Here is a 14,244-nt window from a genome sequence, read left to right as displayed (position 1 = left end):
GATGATTCCAATGTATTCCCTCAAAAAAACCTTTTTTAAGAATCAGAAATTCTAGAATAAGGATGTTTTTTGCATACAAATGTTGGAAATTTACTTTTTATGGAGTAAAAATGTGCTCAATTGCTGGGCTCAGGTTATTTTACAAGTGGTTATACTTTTAGGTAAATTCAGTCTTCCACTTTTAGTTCTTCAGTTTAGAACGTCATCTACTGATGTAACTGGAGTTAGGAGGTCATCTAGTCTCAGATACTTGACACTGATTATCCCTGTGACCTCAGGCAAATCACTTAACCCTGACTGCCTCCCATCCAGGGCATCTCTAGGTGTCCTGATTTATATCTGGCCACTAGACCCAGATGACTGAAGGAGAAAGTAAGGCTGGTAACTTAGCACAACACCCCCCTCACTCAAATCCAATTCACATGATTGCCATAGCATCACCTCCCTGATGTGGTCTTCTTTGAAAATGAAGACAAACATTTATCAGGACAACTTGTGGCTGAGATTTAGAGAGAATAATGTGAGTTTTCCAGAGTCAATACCAAGACCATCCTCATCACCACCACTCTTCATAGTTTTGTGATCCTGGATACTTCACTTAGCCAATCAGAATTATAGGCAGCTTTGTAAGATTATATAATTTACAAAAATGGTGACTAATCTGCATTGGAAAAAAAGAGTTTTCTCATTTGGGAATTTCCTATGCCTGTGAATTCACCGATCTGCTCCACTAAGAGCTTCAATTTATACATTTATATAGGGTTTAAAGGTATACAAAGTCACTTTGAAATAGGCAGTACAGAATGATTCCCATTTTATGGATAAGGAAATTGAAATAGAAGGAGGAGAGGTAAGTTGCCTTTGGCCATACTACTGTTAAGTGATTTAAATCTAGGATTTCAAGTCAAGTCAGCAAACATTTATTCACTGAACAATGTATGCTAGACCTTGTGCTAGAATGGGCATCATAAAGATGTTGTTTTCTGATACACCATTTTCCCAACGTATATTTCATTGTGGCCTGTTTACTATTATTTGTTTTGTTGCTTTCCAGACTTCCAAATTTCTTTTGAATATCTTGTAGGATCCCCATTTTTGCAGCTCATCTTGATTTTCATACATTTATTTTGGCCTTTTTAAACATTGAATACAGTTTATTGCTCTTGACAGTTTTGAAGCCATGATATTTTAAGCAAGTAGTAAATACTCATATTCTTAGACCTTGCTCTTGAGGAACTTTCATTTTGACACAGTTCATTTTTCTTAACCTCCAAAAACTTAATCAGATAGTTGTCTTTAAATAGTTTCATTAGCACATTAAATAAACTCAATAAGGGTCTACTGTGTGCAAGAAAGTTGGTAAAATAGAGTGGATGGAAACAGATGGAACAAGTAAAGACACTTACTCTCTCACTACCCTCTATAATAAGGATATAGGTTGCATAGTGATTACTGACCCATACTGGCAAGGAAATTTCATTACCTGAAATTGTCTGTACTAGTTATAACAAGATTCAGTTATTTTTAAAAATGTGTATAAGGCACTGTGCTAGTTTTGATAGTTAACCATTCAGGATGTTTTAAAAAATACTAAATTTAGGGGTGGCTAAGTGACACAGTGGATAAAGCACCGGCCCTGGAGTCAGGAGTACCTGGGTTCAAATCTGGTCTCAGACACTTAATAATTACCTAGCTGTGTGGCCTTGGGCTAGCCACTTAACTCCATTTGCCTCGCAAAAATCTAAAAAAAAAATAATAAATTTGGGCAGCTTTTTTTTGAATTCTCAGTGTAGCAAGTTAAAAAAAAAAACGGAAAAAACCGAAGCCATTGTGCTTTTGATTGTCCCTTTTTATTGCCTAAAGTCCATTTTTACACATAAAGTTTGTATAAGCAGTTTGAGAAGGAAATTAATCAACAGAATACTGAAATAGATTTTTGTTAATTTCCTCAACAATTTTTTTATAGCTTTTGTTTTTAACACATTTAGATTTCTGAATATATCCACTATCACCTCCTTTCATATTCAGTGGGCCATTTCTTGTAATAGAAGAGGAAGAAGCATGACTGCAAAATTAATCCAACACATCATCTGAGTTTGGCAGTTTTCAGTATTCTACAATCAGTAGTCTGACCTGCAGAGTAGGTAGGGAGATAAGTTTTCTTATCTTTTTGGAGGGCCAACTTGGCCATAATAATTTGAGGACAGTTGGGTTTCTTTTTTCCATTTATCTGTGGTATTCAATGTATTTTTTGTTTGTCTATTTTTCTGCATCAGTTCATGGAAATTTTCATCTTTTCATTAATATTCTGTCCCATTAAACATGCCACCAGGTTATCTCTATTTGATAATGTCATGATGATTTACTTAGAATACTACAGAGATTCCTCAGAGAAACTGAGACAAGTAATAATTCCTTTTATAATAATTTCTCAAAGGTAGAACTTAACACCTCTTTCCTTCCTGTGTAGAGCCATTAGGTTTTGATGCTTTGAAAAGAAAATGATATCTTATACTTTTAGTTTTAGGATATATTTTTCTTTGAAACCTTGAGCTACAAATATAACATAAAAGAGAAGTTAAAACATTTCTTTTTGCAATTAGGAAAGGCAAATTTTTCCATTTCCCTAATTATAAAGATCCAGACTGTGTCTTTTTCCCATTTTAATGGAATTGGAAGCAACAAAATCATTTTCATTGTTTATATAATTTTAGATAGAAAACTTTGTTTCTACCATATATTAAAATTTAAATGTGTTAATACTTCCTTACCTGTTTAGATTCAATTGTGGAAAATTGATTTTCTCTCTCTCCCCTTGCCCCACTGAGAGGGGAAAAAGGAAAAACCCTTAGAAGAAATGTGCAGATACAAGCAAAATAATTTCCCATGTTTACTGTGTCCAGAAATTATCTGTCTCATTCTGTATCTTGGATCCACTACCCCTTGTTGGGTGGTAGGTAGCATTCTGGTCCTCTAGAATTGTGGTTGGTCATTTTTTTGCTCAGAGTTCTTGAAGTTGTTTGTTTTGAAAATACTGATATAGTAAAGCTGTGGAGAATGGTTTTAAAGAGCTTGGATTCTGAGTTCATCAAATATATATGCCACCCAAACATTCACCTTAACTATATAGTTTGGAATAAGGTATGCATGGCTGGGATATTATAGTATAGGATTTCTCTTGCCTAACAAACTTTCAAATGTGTTACAGCAGAAAACTTAGTTTCTAAGAGATTACGGACTAAAGTCAGTGAGAATTTTAGGACAAGAGATTGCAGAGCCTAACCCTTTTAGTTTTTGGTATGCAAAAATACTCCAAAAATCTAGATAAAATGTATGAAGCAGATATTACAGTTATTTTTTGTTGCTTTGACTAGTTTTAAGAACTTTTTTCTGTGAAAAAAGGTATTATGAGCCTACTTGAACAGTCACCTGTTGTATATCATTTTCCATTACTGGTTTAAATGTTTGTTCCAAACCTTTTTATTTTGTTTAATCTTTTTCCTTAATGCTTTGTGAAACATGTCAAATGGCTCAATCGTTAGACAAGTAAGAAATAGTGTCAGAGAGTCAGCTAGATGATGCAGTCAATAGAGCATGGATCCTGGAGTCAAGAGGACCTGAGTTCAGATTTGGCTTCATACACTTTTAGTGTATGGAATGTGAGCTGGAATGTAAAGATAAAAGAGGCAAAAGACAAGCCACATATATTGACTACCATCTCTTTGTGAAAGATTAATCTCTTTGTATTAAAATGGAAAAAAATTATGCTGTTTCTCAGGAATGCCTTTTTTGTGTTGTAGTTTAACTGTAGTCAAGGGAAAACGCTGAGGAAAGGGAATGTTGACACTTGTGATTTCACTGCAGATATTGTAGCCCTAAAGGCTTTGTTTTTTGGTATTTTATTTTTGCTTATTATTTAAATGTAAAGTAAATTAATCACTAGGTTTGAACTTCTTAAATCCTACTATTGACTAGAATGTGGGGTGAGTTGTGTGCCCCAGTTTTCCAAGTAGTATGTGTAGAATTCAGAAGTTGACACTTTTGGAGGAAACATGCTTTGTAAAAGCAGGGAAGAGCCACTTTCATATTTCAGATGCTTACTGATGTAATATCATAGTATTTTTTTCTTAAACCTTTGAATATCCCTAAAAATCGATTGTCTTAATCTGTATCAGGTATCAGTAATCTTTTCAAATTGGGGGAAGGTGAAGGGAACATTGAAACATGTTGAATCCTAGTTTAGAGAACAGAACAAATGATGTGGGATTTTTTTTTAACCCCTCATGCAGTGTCTGTCTTTCTTTACATTCTTTTTCACCACTGGGATGTTGTGAGAAGGATGGACTTGATGATCAAGTGGCCATTTCAGTGTTAAATCAAATACAAATTTTGCTAGTAAAATGACTTGGCATATGACTACAAGGATGGATGGATGGATAGATAGATGAACAGATAGAATCAATTGTCCTGAGCAGGGTATGTCTAGGATGATCCTTGTTGAAATATGCTAGCTTATTATGGAAAATGTTTATTTAAAATTGAAATAAAAAAAAAGTTTTGGTAGCATCCAAAACTACTCCACTAAAATGTTTACTTTTCTCACTCTTGTAATAGGTGATTTGATGAAGAGTGCCTCTGGAGAATTTGCAGATGACCCCTGTTCTTCGGTGAAGCGTGGCAACATGGTTCGGGCTGCCCGCTCCTTGCTCTCAGCTGTTACCCGTTTGCTTATTTTGGCTGACATGGCAGATGTCTACAAATTACTTGTTCAGCTGAAAGTTGTAAGTGCAGTGTAACTTTTTGTAGTTTGATATTGTATAAAAACAGTTGGCTGTTGGCTCAGCAAGAGAGAGGAGAAAGTACATTTTGTCATCTCTTAACCATTTAGTTGGTTCTTGTCACATTCTGGAATGTATTTCATTTCCAGTTCATCCTCTCTACTTCAGATCTTTCATTCAGATCTATGATTTTTCTGCTTCAGTATTTAACTTACTAGTGTCATAGTACAAATGAAATGACCAAAATAATAGTTCAAGTTCATGCTCTTTGGCAGGTAAGACTTCAACATATCTTAGTTTTAGAATTGAAAAATTTCATGTGTTTGGTTAGAGAGAATAAAGCATCTTTTCTGGGAGAAACCTAAAACTTAACACATAGAAGATGGTGTATAAATATTGGACTGTGACAGCAAAAAACCTTGACTCAACTTTGGATAGTTGTTCATTTTTTTTTTCAAGACCATGGGGTTAAATGACTTGCTAAAGGTCACACAGCTAGGTAATTATTAAGTGTCTGAGGCTGGATCCACTGCGCCACCTAACTGCCTCAATAGTTGTTCATTTTGATAGATATTGAAAACAATCTGAAAAATTCTAGGACACTGGATTATTTAATTGCTAACGTGGGCTATTTACATATTTTGCAGGTGGAGGATGGTATCTTGAAACTTAGAAATGCAGGCACAGAGCAAGATTTAGGCATACAGTACAAAGCCCTGAAACCTGAAGTGGATAAGTTGAACATTATGGCAGCCAAAAGGCAACAGGTAAAATTATTATGTATGTATTGAAAATTATTTTATGTTATTAGCCAGGAGAAGGCAGCAACTTTGCCTAATTTCTAACAGTACCATGACTAGTAAACATGTTCAGTAAATATTTCCTTTCAGAACTATAACAATAATAGAGCTGTAGTGAAGTCCAACTCATTTTATGCTATGTTATCATTTATTTATTTATACTAATTTCATTTCAACTGTCCCAGTCAAAGAAGCAGGAGCATACTCAATTAATCACTGATCTGAATAGATATTGAGTTGTAATTGAAATGAGTCATATTGGAATAGCATCAGCCAAAAAAAGCTTCTTTCTGAGGAAGCACATTTGTTGTCAGTTGATCATTTGGAATTCAATATAAGTAGATCTTTTGACTAACTGTAGAATATGAGTATATATTTCTATTTCTTAGACCATGCCCTAAGGGCTTTATACTTTTTAGAGTTTTGCTTCTTTTTTCCTTTCCAGGCTCTTATGGTCAGATATTAGGCATTTAATATTTGTGTCCTATGATTTGGAGGTGTTGAGAGCCTACCTGCTCTCTGCTTAGAGATTTTTGTAAATTTTAATGGTTATCTTAATAGTATTTGCTCTTTCCCTTATTTCTTAGAGAAAGTAAATGTCTATTTTAATTTTTATGATTTAGTAAGTTTGAGATTCCCTTTTCTCCCCACAGCAAATATAATTTATTTCTCTATCAATGAACAACAGACAAGTTAGTGTTAACTTGTAATAATGCTACAAAATAAGGTTATGTCTCACATAATTATTCAGGTTCAATATATTGCTCAACTAATAAAGTTAGGGTCTATGTGTTTTTAGCTTGAGTTCCTCCGATGTTCTTGACTTAATTTGCTTTATCTGATTGGTCCCCAGAATAAATTTTATTTCATTTATGTGATAAAAATTAATCAGGCATCCAACTAGTGGAGTTCTCATTTAATCCTTTAAGTTATATGCAAGCTTTATTTTTTGCTGAATATTTTTGATGTCATGACTCCTAAATAAGTGGGAGAATGTCAATTATATTACAGAAGGAAAGGTTGGTGTGTATGGTTTTATGTTATAAATATAGTCTAGTCCTTTTGGTAAATTATAAAATCTTATTACTGTTTGATTAAAGAAAAAAAACAACTAGAATGTTACTTGCTTTCATGCAGTTTTTTGAAAAATTGTATAATTACATAAATCACTTGTTGGTAAGTAGAAATGGCCCAAATATCTTGTTATTTGAGAAAGTGTTAGGGCTTTCCTAGAATGTCCTAACAGATGCCAGGGAAAAATTCAGCTTTCCTATACTAGAAAACATGGGGACACACTTCCAAGATAATTCTTTAATCTGTATTTCAAAAACATGCAAAATACATTCATTTACCTAAGGTCCAGTCATAACCACCTGTAATGGTTTTTTATGAAATTATTACAAAATTCTAAAAATATTTTATTTACAAAATCAGGATCTATTGTTAAGTATTTAAGCCCCACATAGTTTGCTCAAAAGCATTTGGGCTTTAAGTGCAAATAAAAATGATGACAGTGGGTTTCCTAGGCCCTCTCCTTAAAGACAAAATCTGGGACCCTCTGCACTTTTCTGTCAGAGGGAAATTAAGTCCTCCTCTCTTTATTCCAGTACTTTCTCTCTTTAATTCTATAGAGTTCATTATGGGGCAGCTAGGTGGTACAATGGATAGAACGCTGTCCTTGACATCAGGAGGATGGGAGTTTGCTCTAGTCTCTAACACTTAGTAGCTGTCTGACCTTGGGCAAGTCACTTAACCCTGACTGCCTCGAATCCAGGGCCATCTCCAGTCATCGTGCGTGATCCATACGTGGCCACTAGACCCAGGTGACTCTGGAGGAAAAAGTGAGACTGGTGATTAGCACAATACTCCCTCACTCAAATACAATTCATGTGCTCCTCAGGGTATCACCTTCCTGATGTCATGGTCTTCTTTGAAAATGAAGGACAAATATTATTATTAGAATTCATCATATGCTTCATGTAATTTTTTTTTATCTTTTTACTTAGATTCAATTAGATTATAAGATACTCCAGTGCAGGGATTTATAGTAGCTTTTAAATTCTGCATTTACTGCACTTAACTTAGTTTTCTGTACATTGTAGTCACTTGGTATTAAGTGTGTTTCATTGGAAGAGCAGTAATTTAAGTCATTTTAACTCTTACCACAGTCATAGAACATGAGTAGCTAGAGGAGAAAAGTCAATTTTACTTTAGGTACACCTAGAATGTGTTGCTAACAGTGTAACAAAATAGAATTTTGAGAAGGATCAAATGGTGCATAAAATTTGTAATTGCATGTATTTTAGTCCACATTCCTTCTTATTTTCAAGCTTATATGACAACAAAAACTGTTATTTGCATCAAATTAATCAGTAATTCTTAGGAACAAAATATGTACAAATATATAACTGTTCATTTTAAAAAAAAATTCACACCTGCAGGAACTGAAAGACGTGGGCCATCGGGATCAAATGGCTGCAGCCAGAGGAATACTACAGAAAAACATTCCAATATTGTATACAGCTGCCCAGGCCTGCCTTCAGCACCCTGATGTAGCTGCTTATAAAGCTAACAGGGACTTGATATACAAACAGTTGCAACAAGCTGTTACTGGGATCTCCAATGCGGCCCAAGCCACAGCTTCTGATGACGCCTCCCAACAACAGACTGGAGGAGGAGGAGAACTGGCATATGCACTCAATAACTTTGATGTAAGTTGTATTATATAAAAGAAAATTAAGACCCTCAAATAAATTTTCATTTCGAAAGGAAGACTAATAGATATTCAAGAGTCATGATAGAGATATTCATGAACATATTTATAATCTTAAATAGAAATGCTTATGAAAATCAGTTTACTTGATCCTGTCTTAGCCTGCTAGATCAAAAATCTTTTTTTATTTTTTAAAGAATTAATGCTGATTTCATCAGCTCATATTTAGAAGAACTAGATAACTTATTTGTAAGTTAATCTACCTAGAAATATTTAATCCTTAAAGTGAAAAGATTAAGATCATACCATCTGACATTAATCAAATAGGAGCAGATATCAGATGTCAAAATATTCATGGTAAGTGCTTCAAAGCAGTATTTTTGAAATGCTGTTTCACCTACCTTGTGGCAATATGCCTTAATAGAGGGCATTAGCATTAGATTTTTATGCTCCTTTCTCACCATCTCTTGAAACTGCAGATGGGTTTCAGAATATTATTTTTGCCATTTTCCCATCATATACCAAAGCTCTTCAGTTTAGTACATAATTACCCTTGTTTCTAAGCATTTTCATGTTTACACAGCACTTTCCTAGCAGTGACCTTGAGAGATAGACTCTGCAAGTGTTGCCTCCATTTTACACGTGGGAAACTTGAGGTGCAGAGATCAAGGGAAGTATCAAATACCTTAATCAAACCAAAGTTTCTTTTTTCTTTTTCTTTTTTTTTTTTGCAAGGCAAATGGGGTTAAGTGGCTTGCCCAAAGGCCACACAGCTAGGTAATTACTAAGTGTCTGAGACTGGATTTGAACACAGGTACTTCTGACAATCCATTGCGCCACTTAGCTGCCCCAAACCAAAGTTTCTTAACTCTTTCTGTTATATCATGCCTGCCCTCTTGGTCTTGGTTAAATGATCATTAGCTTACCTTGAATATTTATGGCCTTATTGGGAGTCACCATCCTTCTTGAGTTTCATTTTTCTTGTTAAATTTCTTTTGGCAGCTAGACTAAGATTAAGTTTAAATTTACTTCTAAGTCAGTTCTGTATCAAAATCTGAATGGTGGGTAGAAATTTTTACTTTTTAATTACCTTTCTGTTCTTCCCCATAGCACAAATTCCTTTTCATCAAATTCCCTTCCCAGGCTTTGGGAGGAGGAAGATATATTCTTGCAAGTTTGTATGGTTGCAAAGTCACTAATTGTAAACCTAAAATATTAAATAGTTGCTCTTGAATTATTGTAAAAGGACCTTAAATATTAAATAACTTTAATCATTGATAATTGTTATGATAAATTCTACTTGTCAGCCAGCCCTATTACTGTCAACTTCTCCTCAGAGCAAAGCATCATAGAAATTTGATTTGGAAGAAACCTCAAGGGCCACTTAAACTTGAATTCTCCCATATTTTCCAGGAGGAAGCTCCTTGGCCAGAGTCATGAAAGTACCTTGTAGCACAATCAGCATTTGAACCCAGCTCCTCTGACTCTATTTTTTAATGACTATTTTTTATTATTTTTTGCCCCTCTGACTAAATCTTTCAGTTCTCCCGCTGTAGTGAATCAGTTCCCCTGATTTAATTGTAAGCTTATGTTCTACTTTAACATTAAAACATGCTTCTTCTTTGCAATAAAAATAACCTTTTGCCTCAAGTAAATAATATTCTTCAAGTTCTTCACTGCTTTGGGCCTCAGCTTCCTCACCTATAAAATAAAAGTTGTAATGATGATGCTCTCTGAAGTTCCTCTAGCCATGAGACTGTTGATTCTGTTACTGCTTGAATTTCAGAAGCATTTCTTACTTATTGCATTATCATAATACAGTTTTATTTGGATTGTTAAGAAAAAAATGGCCAGATAAATTTCCCAGTTATAAAAGTGTGTGCCTTTAACTGTATAACTTTTAACTGAAGAGATGTCCATACTGGAACATAGAAAAATGTTTTCAGCATTTTGTTTGACTAAAACAACTGAAGTTGACTGGGATAATTTTTGTCAAGAGTCATGGCCCTTTTGGTTAAGAATTTAAGCAAATATTTGGATAACCATATAAGCATTTTTATATGTAATTATATTAACATTATTGGGGGAAAGCTACAGTTATCATTTGCCTGTCTGATGATATTATTAATTGGTGCTTTGTACCGACTGAACTATGCTCTCATCTCAGGTGATAATCTTCTGCTGAATTACTATTAATCTTATTCCTGATAATTTGGAATTGATTGTGCTATATTTACTCTGAGGAGGGCAAAAGGAATTTTGATTTTTTTTATGGAAAATGAAACAGTACCCTGCACTGGCACATTGGCATGATTCATTCCTTGATATTATGAAGTGTCTAAAGAGTCATCATACTCTGATACCATTTTTTCATATTAATCATATAGTGAAAGAGGAATTAGAACTAAGGGGAAAAAACCATAAAAAAGAAGGAAAAACATCATAAAAGAAAATTTTAAAAGTGAACATAGTATTCTTTGTATTCACTATAGTTTTGTTTTTGTTTTCTGGGTGTTATGTCATTTTCCATGATCAGTCCCTCAGGGTTGTGTCTTTGATCACTGAAGGTTTGAGAGGAGTTACAGCCATCATAGATGACACATTTCAAAGTGTTGCTGTTAGTGTGTACAGTGTTTTCCTGGTTCTAAGTCTTTCCAGGCTTTTCTAAAGTCTGACCACTCATGATTTCTTTTCTTTTTTTTTTCACTCATGATTTCTTATAGAACAATTGCACTCCGTAATATTCATATAACTGTAACTTGTTCAACCATTCCTCAAATGCTGGAAATTTCCTGAATTTCCAATTCTTTGCCACCACAAAAAGAGCTGCTGATAAATACTGTTGTGAGTCTTTTTCCTTTTTTTATGATCTCTATGGGGTATAGACTACTGGTGGTATTGCTGGATCAACGGGTATGCACATTTTTATTGTCCTTTGAGTATAGTTCTGAATTGCTCTACTGAAAGGTTGGATCACTTCACAACTTCACAATAGTGCATTAGTGTCTCAGTTTTCCCACATCTTCTCCAGCATTGATCATTTTCCTTTTTTGTCTTTTTAGCCAGTCTGATAGGTGTGAGGTGGTATCTCAGAGTTGTTTTAATTTTAATATATTTTTAATTTAATTTAATTTTGATGATTTTCTCTAATCAGTAATGATTTGGAGTATTTTTCATATGACTATAGTTTTAATTTCTTCATCTGCCTGTTAATGTTCTTTGACATGATCAATTTGACATTTATCAATTGGAGAATGGGTTGTAGTCATAAAAATTTAACTTGTTTCTGTTTTAGAAGTGAGTCCTTTATCAGAAACGCTAGTTGTGAAAATTGTTTCCCAATTTTCTATATTCCTTTTAATCTTGACTACATTGGTTATGTTTATGCAAGACCTTTTTAATTTATTGTAATTAAAATCATTCATTTTCTAATTTGTAATGTTTTGTATCTCTTGTTTGATCATAAACTTCTCTCATCTCCATATATCTGATTGATATACTATTTCTTGTTCTCTTAATAGGCTTCTGGTATCATCTTTTATGTCTAAATCCTGTTATTTCAACTTTAGTCTTTGCTATCCTATTTTCCAGTTTTTCCAACAGTTTATGTCAAATAGTGAGTTCTTTTCCCAGAAACTAGAGTCTTTGAATTTATTAAATAGTAGATCACTATAGTTATTTACTATTGTTTCTTTTTGCCTAGTCTATTCCATTAGTTTTCTTGGGTTCTTGAATGCTATGCCAGTTGACTATGAGGTCTCAGGGAGATGCTGTCTATTAGAAAAAAACAGTTAGGGGCCTCTAGGTGGCGCAGTGGATAAAGCACTGGCCCTGGAGTCAGGAGTACCTGGGTTCAAATCTGGCCTCAGACACTTAATAATTACCTAGCCTTGGGCAAGCCACTTAACCCCATTTGCCTTGCAAAAACCTAAAAAAAGAAAAAAGAAAAAATCAGTTCTATTTTCTGAGGACCAACCTAGCCACTGTAACCTATAAAATACAAAATAAATTCCGGTTTTATGTAGCCTCTTTCCACTTCTGCAGTGATAGTAATAGAATATTTGGAAAAGTGGATTGAAGGCTCTAGAAATCACAGTTTTTAGACCCTCTATAAAATTTGACTTGTGAGAATAATGTTCAATAACGAGTAAGTGAAAATAATGTTGAAAGAGTTTTATCTTTTCAATCTTATCTATATAAACAAATTAAGAAAGTTTCATCTAAATGAAAAGTTAGCTTATAAGTCTTCCTTGTGGAGGCAAAGAAAAAGAATTGACAGAATTTGTTTCTTCCTACACAGAAACATAATTTTATGCAGCATTTTGTAGTTATTGCTACATTCATAAGAATTAACAAAAGACCTCTAATTTAGCACTTAAATAATTAATTAAGTAAATAATTTAGCATTTAAAATCATTTTATTAAATTGATATTCACTTTGATAGTTTTTGACTTCATTTCAATAGTGAGAATAGATGAGGATGGTGACAAATATGTATGAAAGCCTGGGCCAGAGAAAAAGGAAACATAATATTAATTCTGGATTCTAGAAGTTTCATGTCTTTACATTATAATATTATATTAATAGCATAATATTAATTATATATACTTATATAACATAATTTAACATTAATACCATTATAATATGATATATATTATAATATAATTTTTCAGAAAAAGAATCATTAGATGCTAGAAATGGCCAGCTTAGAATAGTAAAATTGATTCTATTTCACTAGTCTTCTTTTGATATGAGAGTCACTCTCAAATCATATTTCTGTGTATAGACACACCAATAACTTAGGTAAGGAAACATCAGAATTAGTAAGCATTTAGAACAGGCATGTGGAACCTTTTTTTTTCTGCCAAGGATCATTTGGATATTTATAGCATTATTTTCTGGCCATACCAAATTATAAACTTAAAAAGTATCCTGCCAGTGTTTTGGTTATACAATTAATTCACTCCTAAACTGTTTCTTAGATTCAATAAATTTTGAGGCCTGCCTGCAATTGCCTTGCCAGATCAAATGATTTCATGGGCCTTGGCAAACAGTAAGAGAAGATAACAAAGTCAGTATTGGTTTAAAGTCTAAATTTAATTTGTAAATCTAAAGAGGGAAGGTAATGGATGTTTATGAACAATATTGCTTTATAAAGAAGAGAGGGTAAAAACCAATTTAAAGAAAGTTTCACAAATAAATAAAGTAATTTGGAGGGGTATTTAAAGATAAAAATGGACAGAAGGCTGCAAACAGGAAAAAAATGGAGAAAATCTGCAAGAAATTTTTATAAAAAAACTTTTTTACCTTCCAGACAATAAAATAAAAGTTTTGTTATGCTTACAGGAGGTAGAAAAGGCACTGTGTAGAACAGAAATAGAGAAAGCAGCTAAATTGAACCAAGTCTATATAGAGGAGATATTTGTTGGTGGTAATTAAATTTTGAGAGTATTGAAGAATCAATTCTCAAGACTGTGATGGAGGGAATCCAGATGGAATAATCCTTGGAGAGGGATTCCTATGGATATGAAGATCTTCCAGGTGTTCCTGTTCATGAATGATCTTTTACTATTTAAATTTATTCTGAAACTAAATTACAGACTCCTGGAAGAGATCTATAACCATTTGAAAGAGTTTGACCCAGCCATTCACATAGGATAAATCAAATGGAATTATTTCTTCCTCAGATAAGGACATGCAGATGTATGAACCCCCTGTAGATCTTTGCCATCTATATGCATATGTTGAATAAACATCATAGATTAACCATGAATTGGAAAAAAGACGTCTTTTAAAAACTGGTATTCTGTTGGTCGTATAGTATGACTGTGACTTTTAGAATATAAGACTGTTGTAGAATATAATAGTCTGTGAAGAATTGAAAACACTACATAAGAGGCCAGTGGACAGGTGCAGGATGCGTGTGAACTTGCTGTAATAGATAACCAATGA

The 14,244-nt window shown here is 33.6% G+C and overlaps 1 protein-coding gene across 1 annotated transcript in view; it reads left to right on the top strand.

Annotated features, from left to right (window-relative positions):
* CTNNA1 (catenin alpha 1) overlaps nt 1-14,244 on the top strand; it is a 170,871-nt gene that overhangs the window by 36,418 nt on the left and 120,209 nt on the right. The window contains exons 4-6 of the mRNA XM_074212931.1: nt 4,615-4,781; nt 5,426-5,545; nt 8,020-8,289. Coding sequence (XP_074069032.1) covers nt 4,615-4,781; nt 5,426-5,545; nt 8,020-8,289 — 557 coding nt within the window. The remainder of the gene's footprint in view (nt 1-4,614; nt 4,782-5,425; nt 5,546-8,019; nt 8,290-14,244) is intronic.

This window comes from Macrotis lagotis, chromosome 1 (assembly GCF_037893015.1).
Source record: "Macrotis lagotis isolate mMagLag1 chromosome 1, bilby.v1.9.chrom.fasta, whole genome shotgun sequence".
Lineage (NCBI taxonomy): Eukaryota > Metazoa > Chordata > Mammalia > Peramelemorphia > Peramelidae > Macrotis > Macrotis lagotis.
This window is presented reverse-complemented; position numbering and strand designations above follow the sequence as displayed.